This window comes from Monodelphis domestica, chromosome 1 (assembly GCF_027887165.1).
Source record: "Monodelphis domestica isolate mMonDom1 chromosome 1, mMonDom1.pri, whole genome shotgun sequence".
Classification (NCBI taxonomy): Eukaryota; Metazoa; Chordata; class Mammalia; order Didelphimorphia; family Didelphidae; genus Monodelphis; species Monodelphis domestica.
Window position 1 is genome coordinate 111,725,985 of NC_077227.1, and position 25,213 is coordinate 111,751,197.

General features: G+C 37.8%; 1 protein-coding gene across 5 annotated transcripts in view; it reads left to right on the forward strand.

Moving 5' to 3' along the window:
- The window catches only part of LOC100619090 (cilia- and flagella-associated protein 43-like), a 273,713-nt gene that overhangs the window by 23,698 nt on the left and 224,802 nt on the right, over positions 1 to 25,213 (forward strand). For all 5 annotated transcript variants that reach the window (XM_056804363.1, XM_056804374.1, XM_056804366.1 and 2 more), the window contains exon 6: positions 19,103 to 19,259. In XM_056804363.1, coding sequence (XP_056660341.1) covers positions 19,103 to 19,259 — 157 coding nt within the window. The remainder of the gene's footprint in view (positions 1 to 19,102; positions 19,260 to 25,213) is intronic.

Genomic DNA, 25,213 nt, shown 5'->3' on the forward strand with positions numbered 1-25,213 from the left:
CCACATGAGGGTACACCGTAGATGAAAATGCACAAAGACAATAGTCATTCTCGATCACCAAGAGACTACTACTACTATATTGATAATACCAATAGTTGTCTTTGGTGTTGACAGGTTCTCAAGTCTGACCATTGTAAAAATCTCTGTTCAGGCCAGTTATCAAAAAAACTTATTTATTGTAACTATTAAAATTTAGGAAAAGGGAAAGGAAGATAATTGATGAAAAGAAATATTCCCTAAAGCTAATGAATTCTCTAACTAACCAACCAAACGCCCCCTCCCCCGTCCTGCAAAGGACAACTTCTTTGCCTACCAGGGTAGACAATACACTTACTACACTTACTAACTAAATTTATAATCTAATTTACTAATATATTTCCAAAAAATTAGGAATAAAAATTATATAGATCTGTAACCTTCCTTTTCTCAGCTAAAGATTTTACTGTACCTATCAGAGTGGTTAGGTGTTCACTCAGTAGTTGCCCTCTGGTGCCACCAGATAAATTCTGCAGAACTGCTCAATAATTCTCCTGCTTAATTGATCAGACCCCTATCCAACTTTTTCAAGTAAGATGTGTTCAACTCCTTCACAAGTCTTCCAAGGCTGATCAGCAGCAAAGCCAAGAGCAACCAACCTCTAAGACTCTCTCCCAGAAGTGGTTGTCCATTTTCCAACTGACATTTCTAAGACATACTCCAAAATTCCTCTTCCTCTGACATTGTCAAAGTTCCATGAAAACTGCTTAAAGGAGCCTAGAAAATTTTTAGATCCCTTTCATAAGTCTACACTCTGTCTTTTTTACTAAGCTAATTATACTTCTATTACAATTACCATTACACATGTGACATTCCATCTCTTTTCTCTGATTTTCCTTGCATGAAATGAACCTTTCAAGTTCTACCACCATCTCTTGCTTGAAGCTTTTCCTGATCCTCTCGACTGTTTGTGCTCTCTTTCAAACTACATTATTCAAACTACATATATACAGTACTTTTCATATATTCTTATTTATTTACTTTATATTTGTGACATATGTATTTAGAAATACCTGTATTCCCTCATTAGAATGTAAGTTTCAGCTCAAGATTGTTTCTTTCTTTGTACTTGAATTCCCAGTGCCTAGCACAAAGCCTAGCACATAGTAGAGCCCTAGAAATCCTTGTTGATTGATTAACTGCTAAACTACATCAATGAAATAATCTAGATTTTAATTAAGTATTTGAGAAATTCTGATGTTATTCTTCTGGACAAAATGAATTAATATGGGCTAAACAAAAGTTTAATTGGACCAATTCATAAGTGAATAAGCTGGATCATTAAATCATTCCTTGTCCTTACAAATCTGAGAGGAACAGCTAATTCAAAAATATTGTGACAAGCTAGAACACAGAGCCAAATCTCATACAATGGAATTTAGTAAATGTAAAAATTTACACTTCAATTTTAAAAAGTCATCCTTAGAAGTATAAAATGTATGAGAACAGAAGGCAGAGTGGTTAGTAGTTTGAAGAAGACCTGGGTGTTTTTTGGACTATGACTTTAAGTTAACATTGTGAATATGACAAACAAAAGGTTAATGTAATTTTAGGAAATGATAACCAGAATGACAATAGCCCTCAAGAACATGCCATATGAAGACTGGTTGAAAGAACTAGGAATATTTAACCTAGAGAAGACTTGCTTGGGGGACATCATAGCAGTCTTTATGTAAATTCAAGGTCAGAACTGTGTTTGGATTTGTTCTGCTTGGGTCCAGAAAGTAAAACTAAGATTGGAGGTGGGGGTTTTACAGAAAAAGATGAAGCTTAGTGCAAGGGAAAACTTCATAACAATTAGAGCTATCCTAAAGTCTTCTCTATATAATCTCTAATAATTAAAACATTATTTTTTGCCTGTAGAATCAATCTTTATTGTTTTTTTTTTTAAACCCTTACCTTCCATCTTGGAGTCAATACTGTGTATTGGCTCCAAGGCAGAAGAGTGGTAAGGGCTAGGCAATGGGGGTCAAGTGACTTGCCCAGGGTCACACAGCTAGGAATTGGCTGAGGTCACATTTGAACCCAGGACCTCCTGTCTCTAGGCCTGGTTCTCAATCCACTGAGCTACCCAGCTGCCCCCCAATCTTTATTGTTTTTAATTATATTACTTTGAATTTTCCTTCTTTTAAGGCTTGTTCATTGTTCATTATTGTTAGTCATCCTAAAAACAGCTCTAATTTATCATTTCATTATGTTTGCTTGATTTCAATTGTATTGATCTTGTTTCTGATTCTTCTTTTGATTATTTTTCTATTTTGCTGGTATATTTCTTTCTTGCTATTTAGGTTTTCAAAGGGCAGACTTAATTCACAAATCTTTTCCTCTTTTTTTTTTATGAATATGAGCATTAGTTTGGCTGCTTCTTCTACATTTTGACCTTTATTCATTTTATGATTTTTGCTTTGACCTAGTTGTTACTTAAATAATACTTTAGGTTTCTGTTCCATAAGTTCTATATTTTGTCTTTTTAAAAATTATTACAGGATGATAGTTGGGTATTATAATATCACACTATTAATTATATATTGTTTGTTTCTTCTTGGGAAATTCTGAACTTTTTCTTTTTAAAATTTTGGAAGATTCTTTTGGATAACACATATTTAAAATGTATATACTCTTTAGTATGATATTTTAGCATAATATAATGCTCTTATTTATCTCTTTTGGTTTTAATTTAGTTTTGTTTCATATCTCCAATCCTCTTCCTGAATTGGTGGTAGTGTCATAAATTTTAGTTTCTTTATATTTTTCTTTGTGAAATGCTTTCTCTAGCCTACTTTTTTATTTCTTTTTAAAAAAATGTACTTTGTGCCTTTTTATTTCAGATTTTAGTCCATTTACAATGATCATTTATAGTAAAGCTTTTATGTTCTTTATTCTATCAGAATGGGATAAATTTCATTGCTCTTATTACGTGAGTTGTTAGCCCAAACTTAAAAAACAGTTTTTAATAGTGGATTTTATTAAGAGCTAGGTTGATTTCAACATATACTTTCCCAGTAATGTAGATAGGAAGTTTTTCCTGGAGTTATTCTATCCTTATTTCCTATTCTCGCTTTTGACTTAGGGAAACATTTTGTGTTTTGACTCATATTAAACCATGAAGAGTCTCACATTTCATCAACTGGCTTATCTTTATTTGGGAAGTATGAATTGTTTTCATTAAATATATTTTTGATTAGAGCCTTACCTTGAACCCAGAATTCCTTAAAAGACATATTTCTTTAGTTTTCCAAAAGCTTCTCAAATAACTATTTCTAGCTTTTATAGAACATATTAATTTTTGTTGAGTTTGTAGTGTAATGAAGAAAAGGTTTTGGGGACGGTAAAGGAAACAGGACCTAGGAGAGAACAGCTGATGTTTAGGGTTGACTCAGAGAGAGGAGAGGGGGTCTGAAGATTTTCCCCCTTCTGCTTTCCCTCCTTAGCTATGGCTGCTCTACCAGATTTGCTCTTGTCCCTCTTGTTATCCTCTCTACTACTCAAGACCAAAGGATTTCTTCTTAGGAAGATGTCTCTCCCCTTGATCTGTTCACTCAAGATTCATAGCTTGGGGAAAAGATAACTACTTTAATGTCAATTAGCTCAATGAAGGTAATACAAAGGAATAACTGGCAGGGGAAAGAATGGGAAAGGATAGTGAGAAAAACGAGTCCCTTTCTCTAGCTAAAACCCTTTTCCTCCCTCCTCGAGTTTGGGGGGAACTTGGGCTTTGGCAGCCTAAGCCCCCTAAGGTTGACTGACCCTGGCTTTGGCCCCTTGGCCACAGTTCAGACCCAGGCAACAGGAGTTGAGGTAAAGTCTGACAGAGATTCCAAATGCCTTTCTCAGGTTTCTTTTCAATAATCTTTTTTCAATTGGGAAATGTTGGGGGGGGGGAAGGATTTCCAGTCACAAGCAGGAAAAAGTTGGGTATCCCTCAGGAGAAAGTCTTATTCAATCTTCTCTCTCCAGCTTCTCCAAACTGAGAGACCAACTGCTCTTCCCAAGGGAACCTTCTGCTTCTCAAGATTCCATCCTCCTTCGGCCCCTCCCCTGTCAAGGTGATCAGATCCACACACTCTTCAGGCTGGCACTTTTCTTATGTGCCAACCTCTGTCACAGTGGGTCCTTCTTCTGAATTCTTTATATATTATATTCTTGTTTCTCGAATCACTTTTTGACTTCCTTGATAAATCTTCTGTGATCCTGATTTATTTTCTTTGGTGTGTAATTTCTGTACATTTTTTCTGGTTCTTTAAAACATTTTATTTTATTTTTTTCCCCCAATTACATTGAAAAAATCTCCTACAATTTTTTAAATTACAAATTTCCACATAAGTTTTCCAAAGTTATTTAATCCATATTGTCTCTCTCTCTTCTTTCCTTCCCCCTCTCAGAGCTAACAAGAAATTCAGTCAGGGTTATACATGTATTATCATGTAAAACACTGTTTCCATATAGTTTATTTTTGTAAGTGAATAATCTTATAAAACCAAAACCCCAAAAAATATACCCAAATAAGCAAGTGATAAATCATATGTTTTCATCTGCATTTCTGCTCCAACAATTCTTTCTCTGGAGGTGGATAGCATTCTTTTTTCATAAGTCCCTTAGAATTGCCCTAGGTCATTGTATTGCTGTTAGTAGCAAAGTCTATCAAATTTGATCATTTCACAAAATTGCAGTTACTGCGTATAATCTTCTCCTGGTTCTGCTTATTTTACTCTGCATCAGTTCATGTAGGTCTTTCCAGCTCTGAATTCATCCTGTTCATCATTATAGTATTAATAAAACTATTCCATCAACCTCATGTACCACAATTTGTTCAACCATTCCCCAACTGATAGACATCCCTTTAGTTTCTAATTCTTTGCCAACCTAAAAGAGCAGCTATAAATATTTTTGTACAAGCAGGTCCTTTCCAGTTAAAAAAAAAAAAAACTTTGGGATATAGATCTACTAATGGTATTACTGGATCAAAAGGTATGCATTCTTTTATAGCCCTTTGGACATAATGCCAAATTGTCCTCCAGAATGGCTACATCGGTTCACAACTCTACCTGTAATGCATTAGTGTCCCAATTTTGCTACATTCCCTCCAGTATTTATTATTTTCCTTTATTGTCATATTGGCCAATCTGATAGAGTTGTTTTAATTTGCATTTCTCTAATCAGGAGAGACTTAGAACATTATTTCATTTTTTTGTTGTTGATAGCTTTGATTTCTTCTTCTGAAAACTGCATATTCATATTCTTTGACCATTTATCAATTGGGGGAATGTCTTGTATTCTTATAAATTTGATTTAGTTCTTTATATATTTGAGAAATGAGGCCTTTATCAGACAAATTTATTATAAAAATTTTCCCAGTTTGTTGTTTCCCTTCTAATATTGGTCACATTGGTTTTCTTTGTACAAAATCCTTTTAATTTAATATCATCAGAATGATTCATTTTACATCTTAGAATGTTCTCTATCTCTTATTTAGCCATAAATTCTTCCCTTCTCCATAGATCTGACAGGCCAACTATTCTGTTTCTTTACTTATAATATTGCTCTTTATGTTTAAATCATATACCCATTTTGACCATATTTTGGCATAGGGTATTGATATAAACCTAATTTTTTGCCATACTCTTTTCCAGTTTTCCCAGTAGTTTTTGTCAAATAGTGAGTTCTTATCCCCAAAGCTGGAATCTTTGGGTTTATCAAACACTAGATTGCTGAGGTCATTTATCCCTAATCTATTCCTTTGATCCACCTTTCTCTCTTTTAGTCAGTACCAGATTATTTTTATGATTACTGCTTTATAGTACATTTATGGATCTGGTATTGCTAAGCCACCACTCTTCACTTTCTTTCTCATTAGTTCCCTTGATATTCTTGACCTTTTCTTTTCCAGATGAATTTTGTTATTATTTTTTCTAGTTCTATAAAATAGTTTTTCATAGTTTAATAGGTATGACACTGAATAAGTAAATTGATTTAGGTAGGATTGCCATTTTATTATATTAGCTCAGCCTACCTGTGAGCATTTAATGTTTTTCCAGTTGTTTACATCTAACTTTATTTGTGTGGAAAGTGTTTTATAATTGTGTTCATATAATTCCTGTATTTGTCTTGGTGGCAAATAGATTCCCAAGCATTTTATATTGTCTAGAGTGATTTTAAGTGGAGTTTCTCTTTATAACTTTTGCTATTGATTTTTGTTGAAAATATATAGAAATGCTGATGATTTACATGAGTTTATTTGGTATCCTCCAACATTTTTCTTTCTTTATTTTTTGAGTGAATGAAGCTTTTATTAAGTTCTTTCTATGTATAAATCACTGTGCTAAGTACATAGTTTACAAATAGAAAAGTAGCAGTGTCCCTGCACTCAAGGAACTCACATTCTAATGGGGATGGCAATACATTTGGAAAGATTCAGTTGCAAGTTAGATGGTCCCATGGTCTTTAGGGGTACAATAGCAAAGCAATTATTAATTCTGTCTTTTCTATTGGTTAAAATCTTATCTGTCTTTGGTGTTGAACCATTTGACAGTGGTGACTATGGTGACAAGCCAAGAACTTTCTTTTCCAAGTCTTCACTAGAGGTGACTGTATCATTTTGCAACAGCAATTGCCAGGCTGCTTTTCCATAGACTATATCCCAGGGGACCAAAAGCATTGTTATTCCTAAAGCTCTTGAGTGCAGGGTCCTGGGTTATCTCTAATAGTTTTTGATCCTCTAATAACATTTTTTTTTAACCCTTACCTTACATCTTGGAGTCAATACTGTGTATTGGCTCCAAGGCAGAAGAGTGGTAAGGGCTAGGCAATGGGGGTCAAGTGACTTGCCCAGGGTCACACAGCTGGGAAGTGTCTGAGGCCAGATTTGAACCTAGGACCTCCTGTCTCTAGGCCTGACTCAATCCACTGAGCTACCCAGCTGCCCCACCCCCACTCCAACATTTTAAAAAGAATTTTTGAGTCAAATTGTCTCCCTCTCTCCCTTCTCTGTCTTTCCCCCTTGCTGACATAGTAAGCAATCTAATATAGATTTTACATGTGCAATCATGTAAAACATTTTTCCATATTAATCTATTCATGGAAAGAAACTAGAACAAAAAAAAATAAGACAGAAAGTGAAAAAAATTTGTTTTGATCTAGATTCAGACTTTATTAGTTCTTTTTTTTTGAAAGCAGATGATATTTTTTAACATGAAACCATTAGGATTGTTTTGGATCGTCATATTGCTGAAAATAGTTGTTTTTCACAATTGCTCCTTGTACAGTGTTGCCTTCACTGTGTATTATGTTCACCTGGTTCTTAATTCACTCTGCTTTAGTTCATGTCCTTCCAGGTTTTTCTGAACTCCTCCTACTCATCATTTCATACAGCACAATAGAATTCCATTATAATTATATACTATAACTTACTCAGCTATTCTCTGATTGATGTGTATCCCCTCACTTTCCAATTCTTTGCCCCCCACAAAAAGTTACTTTAAATATTTTTGTACATATTGGCCCTATCTCCTGACAAGGGTTTTTCTGGTCCCCTTTTAACTGGGGACTACTTCTGTTTTCCACCCTGAAAACTGCCCTTCAACCTGATCATACACAGGCCTCTGACAAGATCCCTAGCTCAGACTTGCTGAATCCTTCTACCTGATATTTGAAGCTGAAGGATTTTCCCCTTTGGAAGCACAACTTATTCCCTTATCCCACCCACCTAACTTTTCAGGACCTTCTCTCACCTATATTTAGCATTCCATTTTTATCTTCAAACTTCCCTAATTAGAAATTCCTTTTTTCATGTATTGTCTCTTTCTCTGAAGCTCCACACAAACAAACAAGGGCTTTGTTCCGCTCTCAGCTGTTCCCCACTCATGGAGATACAGAATCATGATAAATAAGTATTCCCAATCACTTTGCTTGGTCTTAAAAAGCCTCCTGGACTCTGCTAGTCAGCTATTCAAGCCATGCCCATTCACACACAAGCTTAGAGTTTGTTGTTCTTACTCAAGCAAAATGAATCATCTCTAGGATAGAGGTGTTGGCCCAGATCTTTTCTCTTGCAGCTGTCAATTCTCTGTCTGCTCTTTTGCTCAAAATGGGGTTATTTTAGAAGCACACAGAAGGACTCAGATTTGCCCAAATGGGTAAACGGAGGCACTTCTATCATTCTAGAGTCTCAGAAGCCCCCATCTGTGTGGAGTGAAATTCTGGGGGATTGGCTCATACCCCTCCCAAGTCACTCTAATGAGCAGACAGGAGACTTGATGCTGGCAGAGTTCATGTGGCTTTATGCAAGGGGGTGGGGCATAGCGTGAGGAACATTGCTTGGATTTAGAGTCTAAATTTTAGACAATGTTCTGAGGTGGGGGAGGAGGTTAAGGTTGAAAGAATACGAGAGACAGAGACAGAGAGACAGAGACAGAGACAGGGATAGAGAGAGAGACAGACAGACAGAGAGAGAGACAGAGAGAGAGGCTCCACAGTCTGCAGTCCCATAAACAGTGTGCATGGATGCCTAGGTTTGCTCAGATTTTATAGGGATCCAACACACTGCTATCTCTTCTTTCCCATCATCTGTATCTTATTCTACCCTCCTTCTTCTATCCTTCTCAATCCTTTCCCAGCATGTCTGACATTTCTAAGCATATGGGAATATTCCTTAGGTTTTTCAGTTTTTAGTTGAGTCATGTAGTCAAAATTATAACTTGTAAGTTTTGATATTTCTTTCATAGGAATTAGGTTACCCCTAAACTTCTTCCTATGGGAATAGAAGAAAAAAGGGGAGCTAGTCGCTTAGCCACATTTGAAAAAGAGTATATTAATATGTATAAAGCTGCTTGGGAAAGGGTTTCTTCTACTCTTCACAAGGAGAGATTGGTATCTCCTAGTGGGCACCTAACTTCACTATTTTTCTATAGGAAGTTGCCAATCTATAATTACTAATATTAATGTATATTGGGGAATAATGCACATGTTTCATCTCGCACAGTATGATATAAGGAGAGGTGTGTTTAATACTCTCCTACCCTATATACTGGTCTGTGAACAACCATAAACACTCTTTTCAACCTTGGAACTCTGACCTGGATCCCCTGTTCTCTTATAACCATAAGTGCTGGTGTGTGCTAATGTTTCTCTTACCCTGAGATCATGACCCAGCACTGTGATCTGGATCTGCATATGAACAATATGACAAGAGTCTTGCATCCAGAGTCAGCAAAGCTACTATCTGCGGCTAAGAGCTTCAAAAGCCTTTGCTGCTTATTCAGCCACTCCCAAGGCCTGTTGCTTTGGTGGGGCTTGCCTTGACATGCTGCTTTGCATTCCACTTCTATCCGGGTGCTATAGATCTTTCATGCTGACCTTCTAAGTTGTTTGAACTAAAAAATTATTTTATCTCATCTTTTTGTGGGCTATGGTGCTTCAGAACTGGTTTTTTGAGGCATATATCAGAGTTGTTTAGAAAGTAATTTGGTAGAGATCAGGTGTATCTGTGCACCTCTTTTCTGCCATTTTGTAGCATTTTTTTCCCTTATAGCTATAATTTAATTAAAATATGTCTGAGTGTTGAATCTTGCATTATTTCTGATAGAATCCTGAGGATTACTTTTATTTTTATATTTTTACTTGTTTTCAGTAATTGTGCAATTTTTCCTTTGATGATTTTCTGGAATTTTCTAAAATTATTTGAATTCTTTTGTTTTTCTAAAAGTTTTGGAAAGTCACAATTCCTGAGATTGCTATATTCAGGCCAATCATTTAGGTTTATCTTTTGAATGTGTATGTTTTCCAATTTTGTATATATTTCAGTGACATAAGTTTGGGTTTTTTTTGAGATGAGCATTATTATATGCAAATATGGTTTATACTATAACAATGTATTTTGTTGATTGATTCCATTGTTACTTTTGTGTTTTCTTTTAGTAATTTAAAAATTATCACCCCCCCTCTTTTTTGGAATCTATTAATTCTATCAATTTCTTCCACTGAATCTTTGCACTTTTTTATAAGGAGTTCTTTTTGGGAGCTTTATAATTTTCTTACCAGTGTTCATTCTTTCATCATTTTGTCAAATGTGACCTTTATCCATATATTTGAGAACATTTCTGAGAATATTTTTGTTCTTTCTTCTCCCATTGCTTCTGGTATTTTAGATGTTTAAATTACCTCATAGTTTAAATTACCTCATACTAGTCAAAGTACAAAATGAGAGGTTTAAGAAAATTATATTATTACTTTGTTCATTTCCTATTTCAGTTGATTTTAATACTATTCTTTGGTTATCGATCTTCTCTGGTATTTCTATTTCTCATTTTTTAAGAGGTATATGAGGAATGTGGTTCCTTTTGAACTTCTTAGCCATTTTTGACAAGAAAGCCATTTTTTGTTCAATATTTCACAAACACATTTTTGGCTTAAAATATGTTATTAATGACAAAATTAAGTTATTTTATTTTTAGAGAAATATTAAAATAATATTGTAAGAAACACATGACTTTGGCCAATTCTTTAATAGTTTAAGTTTGATTTTGGAACAGAATGAAATACTCATAAAAGATCTGACTGACAACAAAAACTGATTTATTTAGCCATGATAGAGAGAAGTAGTCGCAATTTGTAAACTCTAAAAATTTTTTAAGTTTATTTATTTAATTAATTTAGAATATTTTTCCATAGTTACATGAATCATGTTCTTTCCCTCCCTTCCTCTCACCGCCCTCCTGTAACCAATGAGCAATTCCACTGGGTTTTACATGTGTCATTGATCAAGACCCATTTCCATGTTGTTAGTTTTTGCACTAGGGTGGCATTAAAAACCAAGAGACCTGTGAATTTTAGATTTTCTCCACCCTGATTAGTCTTTAAAATCCTAGCAACCAGGAATGTATACACCCCTACTTAAGAATTAAGTGTTGAGGAGGATGGCCTATCACAGACATGTGTTAACAAGTGACAAATAAGAAACAACTGACAGACCTCCTGGGCTGTCCTAAATTAAGCTTAAGCTACCATTGGTACATGTTAGACGCAGGAAGTGATGTAAAGAACGGTCTACATATTTCGTGTCACTTCCTCTCTCCTTCCACTCTCTTGCGGAGAAGTGGCTCTCTCTCAGGCTCATGTGGCTCGTGGCAATGTGCTGAGCATCTTGGCAGTTGCAGCTGGTCAGTGAGATGACTGGGAGAAGCTCTGTAGTGTGTGTTAGGTGAAGCATCTTCCCTAAGCGATCTGGGTGAGTGGTTAGGCTGATTCCACCTTTCCTTTATCTCCTAAAGCACTATCCTCTTAGGAGGCCCCTCATCTCAGAGTAGACCTTGTGCCTGGAAGCCGAGCTAGTTTTAATCTTCTTTTTTTTTTTAAATATATTTTATTTGATCATTTCCAAGCATTATTCGTTAAAGACATAGATCATTTTCTTTTCCTCCCCCCCCACCCCCCATAGCCGACGCGTAAGTCCACTGGGCATTAGATGTTTTCTTGATTTGAACCCATTGCTTTGTTGATAGTATTTGCATTAGAGTGTTCATTTAGAGTCTATACTCTGTCATGTCCCCTCAAACTCTGTATTCAGGCAGTTGCTTTTTCTCGGTGTTTCCACTCCCATAGTTTATCCTTTGCTTATGAATGGTGTTTTTTTCTCCTGGATCCCTGCAAGTTGTTCAGGGACATTACACCGCCACTAATGGAAAAGTCCATTACGTTCGATTATACCACAGTGTATTAGTCTCTGTGTACAATGTTCTCCTGGTTCTGCTCCTCTCGCTCTGCATCACTTCCTGGAGGTTGTTCCAGTCTCCATGGAACTTCTCCACTTTATTATTCCTTTTAGCACAATAGTATTCCATCACCAACATATACCACAATTTGTTCAGCCATTCCCCAATTGATGGGCATCCCCTCGTTTTCCAGTTTTGGGCCACCACAAAGAGCGCAGCTATGAATATTTTTGTACAAGTCTTTGTGTCCATTATCTCTTTGGGATACAGACCCAGCAGTGCTATGGCTGGGTCAAAGGGTAGATATTCTTTTGTCGCCCTTTGGGCATAGTTCCAAATTGCCCTCCAGAATGGTTGGATCAATTCACAACTCCACCAGCAATGAATTAATGTCCCTACTTTGCCACATCCCCTCCAGCATTCATTACTTTCCTTTGCTGTAATGTTAGCCAATCTGCTAGGTGTGAGGTGATACCTCAGAGTTGTTTTGATTTGCATCTCTCTGATTATAAGAGATGTAGAGCACTTTTTCATGTGCTTATTAATAGTTTTGATTTCTTTATCTGAGAACTGCCTATCCATTTCCCTTGCCCATTTATCAATTGGAGAATGGCTTGATTTTTTGTACAATTGATTTAGCTCATTATAAATATGAGTAATTAAACCTTTGTCAGAGGTTTCTATGAAGATTTTTTCCCAATTTGTTGTTTCCCTTCTGATTTTAGTTATATTGGTTTTGTTTGTACAAAAGCTTTTTAGTTTGATGTAGTCAAAATTATTTATTTTACATTTTGTGATTCTTTCTATATCTTGCTTGGTTTTAAAGCCTTTCCCCTCCCAAAGGTCTGACATGTATACTATTCTGTGTTTACCCAATTTACTTATGGTTTCCTTCTTTATGTTTAATTCACTCACCCATTTTGAATTTATCTTGGTGTAGGGTGTGAGGTGTTGATCTATTCCTAGTCTCTCCCACACTGTCTTCCAATTTTCCCAGCAGTTTTTATCGAATAGTGGATTTTTGTCCCAAAAGCTGGGATCTTTGGGTTTATCGTATATTGTCTTGCTGAGGTCGCTTTCCCCCAGTCTATTCCACTGATCTTCCTTTCTGTTTCTTAGCCAGTACCAAATTGTTTTGATGACTGCTGCTTTGTAATATAGTTTTAGGTCAGGGACTGCAAGGCCCCCATCGTATGTGTTTTTTTTTCATTATTTCCCTGGATATCCTTGATCTTTTGTTCTTCCAAATGAACTTTGTTATGGTTTTTTCTAAATCAGTGAAGAAGTATTTTGGTAGTTCAATGGGTATGGCACTAAATAGATAAATAAGTTTGGGTAGGATGGTCATTTTTATTATATTGGCTCGTCCTATCCATGAGCAGTTAATGTTTTTCCATTTGTTCAGGTCTAGTTTTAGTTGTGTGGCGAGTGTTTTGTAGTTGTGTTCATATAGTTCCTGTGTTTGTCTTGGGAGATAGATTCCTAGGTATTTTATTTTGTCTAAGGTGATTTTGAATGGGATTTCTCTTTCTAGTTCTTGCTGCTGAGCTGTGTTGGAGATATATAGAAAAGCTGATGATTTATGTGGGTTTATTTTGTATCCTGCAACTTTGCTAAAGTTGTTGATTATTTCAATTAGCTTTTTGGTTGAATCTCTAGGATTCTTTAAGTAGACCATCATGTCATCCGCAAAGAGTGATAACTTGGTCTCCTCCTTGCCTATTTTGATGCCTTCAATTCCTTTATCTTCTCTAATTGCTACTGCTAGTGTTTCTAGTACAATGTCAAATAGTAGAGGTGATAATGGGCATCCTTGTTTCACTCCTGATCTTATTGGGAATGCATCTAGTTTATCCCCATTGCAGATGATATTAGCTGTTGGTTTTAGATATATACTGTTTATTATTTTTAGGAATGACCCTTCTATTCCTATGCTTTCTAGTGTTTTTAATAGGAATGGGTGTTGTATTTTATCAAAGGCTTTTTCTGCATCTATTGAGATAATCATGTGGTTCTTGCTAGTTTGCTTGTTGATGTGGTCAATTATGTGGATGGTTTTCCTAATGTTGAACCAGCCCTGCATCCCTGGTATGAATCCTACTTGATCATGGTGAATGATCCTTCTGATCACTTGCTGGAGTCTTTTTGCTAGTATCCTATTTAAGATTTTTGCATCTATATTCATTAGGGAGATTGGCCTATAGTTTTCTTTCTCTGTTTTTGACCTGCCTGGTTTTGGAATCAGTACCATGTTTGTGTCGTAAAAGGAGTTTGGTAGAACTCCCTCTTTGCTTATTATGTCAAATAGTTTGTATAGTATTGGGATTAACTGTTCTCTGAATGTTTGATAGAATTCACAGGTGAATCCATCAGGCCCTGGGGATTTTTTCTTAGGAAGTTCTTTGATGGCTTGATGGATTTCAATTTCTGATATGGGATTATTTAAGAATTCTATTTCCTCTTCTGTTAGTCTAGGCAGTTTGTATTTTTGTATATATTCATCCATTTCTCCTAAATTGGTGTATTTATTGCCATATAATTGGGCAAAGTAATTTCTAATGATTGCCTTAATTTCCTCCTCATTGGAGGTGCTGTCCCCCTTTTCATCTTTAATGCTGTGAATTTGCTTTTCTTCCTTCCTTTTTTTAATTAGATTGACCAATACTTTGTCTATTTTGTTTGTTTTTTCAAAGTACCAGCTTCTTGTCTTATTTATTAAATCAATAGTTCTATCACTTTCGATTTTATTAATTTCTCCCTTAATTTTTAGGATTTCTAATTTGGTGTTCTGCTGGGGGTTTTTAATTTGATCGCTTTCGAGTTTTTTCAATTGCATTTCCAATTGATTGATCTCTGCTCTCCCTTGTTTGTTAATATAAGCTTTCAGGGATATGAATTTGCCTCTGATTACCGCTTTGGCTGCATCCCAAAAGGTTTGAAAGGATGTTTCGCCATTGTCATTTTCCTTGATGAAATTATTAATTGTTTCTATGATTTCTTCTTTAACTAAACGGTTTTGGAGTATCATATTGTTTAATTTCCAATTGGTTTTAGATTTGGTTTTCCATGTACCATTACTAATCATTATTTTTATTGCCTTGTGATCTGAGAAGGCTGCATTCATTATTTCTGCTTTTCTGCATTTGTGTGCTATGTTTCTGTGACCTAATGTATGGTCAATTTTTGTGAATGTGCCATGTGGTGCTGAGAAGAAGGTGTATTCCTTTTTATCCCTATTTATTTTTCTCCATATGTCTATTAATTCTAATTTTTCTAAGATTTCATTCACTTCTTTTACCTCTTTCTTATTTATTTTTTGATTTGATTTATCTAAATTTGATAGTGGTTGGTTTAAGTCTCCCACTAGTATGGTTTTATTGTCTATTTCTTCCTTCAATTCTCCTAGTTTCTCCATTAGAAATTTGGGTGCTATATTATTTGGTGCATACATGTTGATTAATGATATTTCCTCGTTGTCTAGAGTCCCTTTTAACAAGATATAATTACCTTCCCTATCCCTTTTGATCAGGTCTATTTTTGCATTGGCTTTATCAGATATCATGATTACCACTCCTGCCTTCTTTCTATCAGTTGAGGCCCAGAAGGTCTTACTCCATCCTTTAATTCTGACCTTGTGGGTGTCAACCCGCCTCATGTGTGTTTCTTGAAGACAACATATGGTAGGGTTTTGGATTCTAATCCATTCTGCTATTCGTCTACGTTTTATGGGTGAGTTCATCCCATTCACATTCAAAGTTATGATTGTCATTTGTGGACTCCCTGGCATTTTGATTGCCTTCCCTAATTCTAACCTTTTCTTCTTCGGCTCTACCTTTTAGTCCAGTGATTTACTTTAAATCAGTGCCCCTTGTCCCCTCCCTTGATGTTTCCCTTTTTAGTCCCTCCCTTTTTCTTCCCTCCCCCTCCCCCCTCTCTTTCCCTCCCTTTTTGTTCTCCCTCTCCCCCTCCCCCCCCCTTGGTTTTCCCTTCTCCTTACCCTTGTTGGGTAAGATAGAATTCAAGATCCCAATGGATCTGGATGTTTTTCCCTCTCAGAGTTGATTTCCCTGAGATTGAGGTTTACGTAACCCCCCCCCCCCTTCCTCTCCTTCTTATATGAGTTTTCTTCCCCTCCCCTTCCCATGTGAATCTTTGTGTGAGAACGATTATTCTATTTGGTCTTTCTTTACCCCCTATTTATACATTACATTTTCCCCACATATTAGCATACATAGATTGATATAAATGTAGTCCTTATAGAAGAGAGTTTGAGTAAAAGAAGAAGATAACATTTTTCCCCTTTCCTTAATATTTACCTTTTCAGGTATTCCTTGCTCTTTGATTTTCGGTATCAAACTTTCCACAGAGCTCTGGTCTTTTCTTTGCAAAAAGTTGGAAGTCTTCTATTTTGTTGAATGCCCATACTTTCCCTTGGAAGTATATAGTCAGTTTTGCTGGGTAGCTGATTCTTGGTTGGAGGCCCAGCTCTCTTGCCTTTCTGAAGATCATGTTCCATGCCTTACGATCATTCAGAGTAGAACTTGCAAGGTCTTGGGTGACCCTGATTGGCATTCCTTTATATCTAAATTGTCTTTTTCTGGCTTCCTGTAGGATTTTTTCTTTTGTTTGATAGCTTTGGAATTTGGCAATTACATTCCTGGGAGTTGTCTTTTGGGGGTTTAGTCTAGAAGGTGTTCTGTGAGCTCTGTCAGTGGCTGTATTGCCCCCTTGTTCTAGAATCTCTGGGCAATTTTCTTTGATTATATCTTGTATCACCATGTCCAGTTTGGTGTTTATTTCTGGCTTTTCTGGGAGTCCAATTATTCTTAAATTTTCTCTTCTCCCTCTATTTTCCAGATCTATCACCTTGTCGGTGAGATATTTTATGTTCTCTTCTAATTTCTTGGTGTTTTGGCTTTGCTTTATTAGTTCTTGCTTTAAAGCCTGGTTTTCTTTTACAGTTTGGTCAAACTGGTTTTGTAGATGCATGAATTTCTTTTGCATTATTTCCCACTTTTCCTCCCAGAGGGCTTCCAAATTTTTGGTCATTTCTGATTCAAATTCTTCATGGGTTTGTAGAGAGTTTCTATTTCCTTTGGAAGATTTTGGAGAATTTTCTTGTATATCTTCTTCTATCTGCTCTGTATTTTGTATTTTGGCTCCATAGAATGTGTCCAAAGTCGCCCCTTTCTTCTTATTTTTCTTGGTATTTTGGGGCTTCTGTGCTTCTGTGGAGTTTGCTGCCATCTCTGAATGTGGAGGATTAGCTTTTCTTATCTCTGTCTGGTGATCAGAGGCTTTAGTCCGGGGCAGATTGTCCCTTCTATGAGCTTTCCCTGGGTTAAACTGAATATGCCTCACTGGAACTGGAATGGAAGGGTCAGACCACGAGGCCACACTCTCCCCCCAGCTCGCTTTCAGGAAGTTGCCTTCAGAATCGCTGGCCGTGAGGCTGTTTCGTCGGCCTGCAGGGGGATGGGCTGCAGCTTTCCCAAGCTCTAGGGCAAGGACTTTCACTGAGACTTGGATAGCAGGATCCAGCCCGTGAGGCTGTCTTGCCCGCCCTGAGGGTTGCTGTTGTTTCGACCAGCTCTCTGCAGCGGAAGCCCCAGGCAGTAACTTTCACCGGGACTGTTTGGGTAGAAGGCCCTGAGGGTTGTTCCGAGGACCCTGCTCTCTGAGCTCGGCCGGGCTACGGCTTCCGGGAGCCTTGGACTCTGCGCTCCTACCCCTGAGGTCCAAGTGATCTCGGGTTCTGGCTTTTAAGGGGAGCCGTACCTTTTGAACCGGGTCCAGGTCCAGGAGGAGGGTTCCCAGGGTCTGTGCTGTTGATCGTTTTGAATTTCGGCGCCTTAGGAGCTTTTGGTTTGAGATCGGTCGGGAAGGGTTTTCCGGAGATCTGAGCTTTAGCTTTCTCTAAGCCGCCATCTTAACCGGAAGTCCTCTAGTTTTAATCTTCTGAGGAGGCCTCGTGGATGAGTTCTCTGAACTTCCCTTGGCTTAGGCTAGGCTGGAGAAAAACTTATACCCTTTTCTCTCTCTTCTTAATTTCTTCCCTCTATTGTAATTATACCACCATAAAAATCACAAACTGACTTGAGCATTTTCTTGGGATTGAATTAATCCCTGATGACCACTAGTATAATATATTCAGTCAATAACCCCTAAAAACTTTATCCCCTACAGACCTTAGAGATAATGAATTCTTACCTCATTTTATAGATTTAGAAATGTAAAATTAGGGAGGCAAAATGATTTGCTCAAGATCATATATTTAACTAGTGGCACAGTTAGGACTGGAATTCATAAGCCCTAACTTACAAGGTATTGTACTATCTACTTTGTCATGCTGTTATTACCTAATATCTATCTGTGACAAAGGAAAGAATTTTTCTCTCATGTTTTATGTCTAAAGACAGTGGGTGCATGGATGAAATCCTGAAACCTAAAATATGTTGTTGATATCACAAATACCTGAATGTTTTACTAAGTGCATGACTATAGGATCTGTACATACTTCTTTGAGATTTTTATAGGATGAGAATAAAACAAAACATTAACCAGGTTATAATGGCCATTAGCATCTTTTGATCTATTCTCTGTTTCAATTTAGCATAATACAACTTCAGAATAGAATTTAGTAGGATTTTATCTCCATGACAACACATGGAACAAATGGCTATGAAAAAAGAAAGAAAAGATAAAAACAAAATGATGACTACAGCCATAATAATTATGTGATGACTGCATCACATAATTTTCTTATATTTGATGGTACATTTGAACTGAATAGATTCAGCAAAAGAGGAGCTCTTGATTATTTTTATAAGCAGATCCTTTTTTTCCTCCTAACGAAATAAATCTAGGGAAAACAGAATTAGCAATGATTAAGTAAGATTTAGGTGATATGAACAAACAGGGATAGGTCAAATGAAAAAAATTTGAAGGAGAAAAGACTCTAATGATTTTTGAAATGTAATTATAAAAAGAAACATAACTAGTGTGTGATAAGAAGAGTTTTCTCCCAAGGAACTGAAATTGAGAAGGCAATGACAACATTTTGTGTACATACTTACTCCCTTACTTTAAGCAACTTTACCATAGGTGAATGCCTTGGCAATATTTATAATAATGTACTCTCTTCCTCTAGTGGCTTAATCTCAGGTCCCTTCTGCTTCCTGTCTACTGTCTCCCTAGCAGTGGTCAGTCCTTCAGCAGAATAGAGCTCATGAAATCCTGGTAGTATATTATTACCATCCTTACTTTTCTATGTGTAGAAATTCCTAGGTATAGATTTGTTTGCAAATCTCAAATATATTCAGTAGTCTTTAACAGAAATTTAAAAAATGTTTTTATTAAAGCCTAAAGATGATATGCATCCCCTTCTTCATCCTACTGTACACTGTTGGAATGCAGCAAATGAAATATATGTGGGCTGTGAAGAAGGTCAGATTCTATTGGTAAATGGAGAAAATCAATTTGTTACTATCCTGACTCGGCATGCTGACGTACCACAAGGTAAGACACTGCTAAGCCAAACATTTTTAGATATGAATAGGGCTTACTTCTTTTTATAATGAAGGGGTTGGTTGGTTTGTCTCACTGGTTAAGATGTAATACCAGTGGAGAAGTTGAGAAAATTAGGTGATCAGGGAATATGGGGGTTAGGATAAACCCTGTTGATGGAGGGAAGATGGTAGGATCTCTTCCTCTTTAGGGTGAACTGGAGCAGGGGTTTAGATAACCTTCAGAAAGAAAGATAGATGACTTTCTCTCCCTCCTTTCTCAAGGGATATTTAACAGATTATATCCCTTGAGTTTCCTATGAGAGCTGAGCTGAGGGGAAGAGATGTCAGTTCTCCTGTCAGCAACTTCTGAGAGAGGATTCTAATTTACCTTCCTTAATGGAGAATGTGTGGCAGACCAAGTCTGATTTTGCCACAGAAAGGGACTGGACTCAAAATTTGAGCCCTATCCCAAATTTACCTAACCACCTTCCTGTTATAGAGATAGGCCAAACCCCAAATCTGACTTATAACTAAAGATTTATGGAAGGGATAGGGTGAATGGGTTGAAGGAGAGTGGGAGGAGATAGCCCTAACAGGTTGTATACACAGTTGCTGGTTCAAGGGGCCTTTGCCAGTGTCCACAAATGCTTCTTCCCCTTTAACCAACTGCCTGTCCTTCTTGCAATCTATACTATTAGACTATTTAAAAGGATTGGATCTTGAACACAGTTCAGGGAAGGCTAGGAGAGACCAAGAAGAAACAGGAGGTCTGGACTCTGTGTTTTGAGAAAGTCCTTGGCCAACACCTCTTCTGGGTCTACAATTCTTGGTAAAGGGTGGAGAATGGATTTCTTTGGAGAGACAGCTTCAGAAATTAAAAGGTTGGAAATATGAGTCTTCTCTTGTGACTTTAGGAGTCCCTTCAGTCACACAGAACTTAACTCATCTACTTTCTGTCCTGGCACCCAAAGACCTTCAGGCTCCCCAGAATCCTTCCTAGCTAACAGTTCTTCCCACAATCCCTTGCTGTCCAAACAGTCACTCACTCCAGCTCCCATCCATCAGCTGTAGAATTCCAGAAGCCTTCTTTTCCAATCCCTATAGTAATTGTTAGAGTGCTTGAAGATGAGAATAATATTCCATGTTTTCCCCTTCCTTGAAGTCATTTTTGACTTTTCCTCCTTTATTACTTCATATCAAGTTAATTACCTTTGCCTATTCTTCCTCCAAAATATTTCTTATAACTGGCCCTTATTTTATATTTCCATTGCTGTCACCCTAATGTAGGCCTCAATAATCTCATACATAAGTTTCTGAAATATTCTTTGGACTGCCTAAATATTGTCTCTAAAATGTATGTATTGTAGCCAGATTAATCTTCCTTCAATGTTACTTTAATCATATCATTATTTTTTTTAATTCTGCTTTTTTATCCAAAATTATTTTCTAAATTCCTATATATGACTACTTACCTCTTTCAATGTCCTTCTTGTTTCATTTTCAGTACTGTCTGACTTTCCATGACCCCATTTGGGGTTTTCTTAGCAAAGATACTAGAGAAATTTGCCATTTCCTTCTCCAGCTCGTTTTACAGAGGAGGAAACTGAGGCAAACAGAATTAAATGACTTGCTTAGGTTCAGACAGCTAGTAAGTATCTGAGACCAGATATGAACTCAGGAAAATGAGTCTTCCTCACTCCAAGCCTCACAAAGTTGCCCATAATGTTTTCACTACCTCACAACCACATTATTGTTGTCTATGTCTTTGTTTATGTTATTTGTAGCTGCCTGCAGCCACAAATTAATATATTCATGGGTGGACTCCTGAGAAGGAGATTGGAAACTGAGGGAAAATGGGTAAAGGTGAAGTAGTCTGAATAAGGGAAGATAATAAATTGAAGTAGATAAAGCAGATCAATCCCTTCCTGCATTTTTTAGGAAACAGACCCAGGCCCCACAGGAGGTCAAGCAGTTTATGCAGGCACAGACTAGACTAGGGATGAGAATTAGGAAGGTCAAGAAACAAAGGAATTTTCGGAATATCAAAGAGGTCAGGATGGAATGCAAGATAACACTTAGCTAGCTAGGAATAAATGAATTAAGTATATGTAAAAATTAAACATCAGCGCATATGCCCCAACACTGACCAGCACAGAGGAGACCATATAGTAGTTCTACTCTGACCTGAGTGCCATCCTTCATTCAGTGCCCACCAATGACAAGCTAATACTACTGGGAGATTTCAACGCCCGCATTGTCCAGGACCATGAAAGATGGAAAGGAGTGCTCGGCAAACACGGAGTGGGCAAAATGAACAACAACAGCCTACTGCTACTCAGCAAATGCTCAGAGTTCAAACTCACCATCAAGAACACTGTGTTCAGAACGGTGAACAAATATAAAACAACGTGGATGCATCCATGATCAAAACAGTGGCATCTCATTGACTATATCATTGTACGCTGGCAAGACATCCAGGATGTACAGATCACCAGAGCCATGAGAGGAGCTGAATGCTGGACAGACCACCGATTGGTTAGAGCGACTCTTCAAATGCGCATTGTGCCTCACCATCCAAAACCAAAACTCGCCCAGAGAGTTTGCGCATTTTACAATGTGAGTCCTTTTAGAGATCCATCTTATTTGCAAACATTCCAGTCCTGCCTGGATGACAAGCTGCCTGCAAGGGACCACTCACTGGAAGCTCAACCAAGAAATGGAACCAGTTCAGAGACGTAGTGAAGGAAACATCAAAGGCAGTCCTAGGCCCAAAACAATGCAACCACCAGGATTGGTTCGATGAGAATAACACTGCTATTGAAGACCTATTGAGCAAAAAGAACAAAGCCTTTATGGGGTGGCAAAATAACCCAAACTCTGCTCCTAGAAAGGACAGATTCAAGTCTCTCCAAGCCATGGTGCACTGTGAGATCAGGAAAATGCAAGACTGATGGTGGGAAAAAAAAGGCAGAAGAAATCCAGCTCTTTGCTGATACGAAAAACTACAAACAATTTTTCAGTGCCCTCAAGATTGTCTGTGGGCCATTAAAACCCACCACCACTCCCTTGCTATCCTCTGACGGTGACACTCTCATAAAAGACAAAAAGGCATCAGCAACAGCTGGAAAGAACACTTCAGTCAGCTTCTCAACCAACCTTCTTCAGTCGACCAAAGTGCCCTTGACCAGATCCCCCAAAACTGCACCATTAAACAACTTGACGTCCCTCCTTCAATAGAGGAAGTCCAAAAAGCCATTAAACAAATGAGTACAGGTAAGGCACCCCGTAAAGACAGGATCCCAACCGAGGTGTACAAGGCCTTAAAGGGAAAGGTGCTCCAGGCATTCCACATAGTGCTGACCAGCATATGGGAAAAGGAAGACATGCCCTCAGAACTCAGAGATGCCTCCATCGTAGCCGTATACAAGAACAAAGGCTCACGAGCAGCCTGTGACAACTACAGAGGCATCTCACTACTCTCCACTGCTGGAAAGATCCTCGCCCTTGTTATACTCAACAGACTCCTGTCATCTGCTTCAGAGCAGAACCTGCCTGAATCACAATGTGGCTTCCGACCAGATCGTAGCACCATCGACATGGTCTTCACGGTGAGGCAAATGCAGGAAAAATGCCTTGAGCAGAACCTGAATCTCTATGTTGTCTTCATAGACCTGATGAACTATCAGCTGGACTCAGGAAACAAGGCCAACCAAAGAAAAGATACAAGTATTAGCTAAAGTCAAACTTGAAGTGGGCTGGCACTACACCAAAGCAACTAGAACTTGCTGCCTCTGTCAGAAGCAGCTGGTGAACCCACATTAACCATGCCGCCACCACCTTTGAAGATGAGCGACGTCGACGTCTTGCCGCCGCGCGTGAACGCCGACACCAGGCCACAACCACACCTCCCATAACAACTGGCGTCCCATGCGCCATGTGCCACAAATTTTGTGCCTCAGTCTTTGGACTTCAAAACCACATGAGGGTACACTGTAGATGAAAATGCACAAAGACAATTGTCATTCTCGGTCACCGAGAGACTACCACTATATGTAAAAATTAACAACCCCTGAATAACCTAAGTATTGTCTCTGACCACACATACCTGTGTTTGTGATAAGGTTTGTTGACTCTCCACTAAGAACCTATTTGTGAAAAGAAATAACTTTGTATCTTGTAACCTATATAACCTATCCTGTAATGTCAGTCTGATGCAGCTTCTACTAGGGAAGTCTGACCCAGCTGGAAGATTCTTTATTAATCAATAAATACTGGTTCCAATAATTGAATTTTGGGGTGTCTGGACTCTTTTTATGAAGTGCACCACTTCAAAGGGGGAGAGAGAGAGAGAGAGATAAAGGAATAAAGACTCAGAGACAAGGAGTTAAAAAACATGGGCTCCATCGTGCGTGCTCCTCTAATGGTATTGAGAGAGAGGGTGCTGCACATTTTCCCAAACTTTTATTGAAGAATAGTTGTAAGTAGCTAATGAACATGTGATGTGGCATAGGTTTTAACATGGGCTCAATTGACAATCACATAATCATGTGACTTGGTAAGGAATGTGGTTTAACAATGAGGTAGCTAGTACCCTATGGCAGCTAAGGAATTCTTTTGACCTTTGAACTGAAGATTTGGAAATACAATGATCAATAAGTAACATGACCATGTGTCTGGTATATGAGTGCTTAGGGTATCATCAATAATACTTTCAACATGAGAATATACCTGGGATGCTACATTATTGCTCATGCCTTTCCTTTTTTTTTTTTCAAAACCCTTACCTTCCATCTTGGAGTCAATACTGTATATTGGCTCCAAGGCAGAAGAGTGGTAAGGGCTAGGCAATGGGGATCAAGTGACTTGCCCAGGGTCACACAGCTAGGAAGTGGCTGAGGCCAGATTTGAACCTAGGACCTCCCATCTCTAGGCCTGGCTCTCAATCCACTGAGCTACCCAGCTGCCCCCCTGCCTTTCCTTTTTAAATCCTTCCAGACTCAGATTAAGTTTTGCCTCCTCCATAGACTTTCCTTGAGCAGTCCAGTGCTTTTTGATCTTTAGCTCCTTTGAACTCCACATGACAATAAAATATATACCACACAACTTGCCACTGAAAATCCATTCATAATTAATTTATTTGTATCTTTATCTTTGTGTAGTTTAGATTTTAAATGATTTTAGGGAGGAACTCTTCATTTGTATCCCTCAGCATCTGGATTATTGTTTGTGAATTTTATGAATTGTTATTAATATTGTTTATTGAAATCAAATTGTGTATTGGTTCCAAGGCAGAAGAGTGGTAAGGGGTTGACAATGAGGGTTCAGTGACTTGCCCAGAGTCATACAGCTAGCCTGTGTCTAGGTCTGGCTCTCAATCCACTGAGCCACCCATCTGCTCCCCATAATTCATATTTTGTTAGTAATTTATAAAATATTAAGTATTTTTTAACATTATTTTATTTGGTCGTTTTCATACATTATTCACTGGAAACAAAGATCATTTTCTTTTCCTCCCATTCCCCCCCCCCCCCGCCTTTCCCTCTCCCATAGCCGACGCATGATTCCACTGGTTATCACATGTGTTCTTGACTCGAACCCATTTCCCTGTTGTTGGAATTTGCATTAGAGTGTTCATTTAGAGTCTCTCCTCAGTCTTATCCCCTCCAACCCTGTAGTCAAGCAGTTGCTTTTCATCAGTGTTTTTACTCCCACAGTTTATCCTCTGCTTGTGGGTAGTATTTTTTTTAGATCCCTGCAGATTGTTCAGGGAAATTGCTTTGATACTAATGGAGAAGTCCATCACCTTCAATTGTACCACAGTGTATCAGTCTCTGTGTATAATGTTTTCCTGGTTCTGCTCCTTTCGCTCTGCATCACTTCCTGGAGGTTGTTCCAGTCTCCATGGAATTCCTCCACTTTATTATTCCTTTTAGCACAATAGTATTCCATCACCAACATATACCA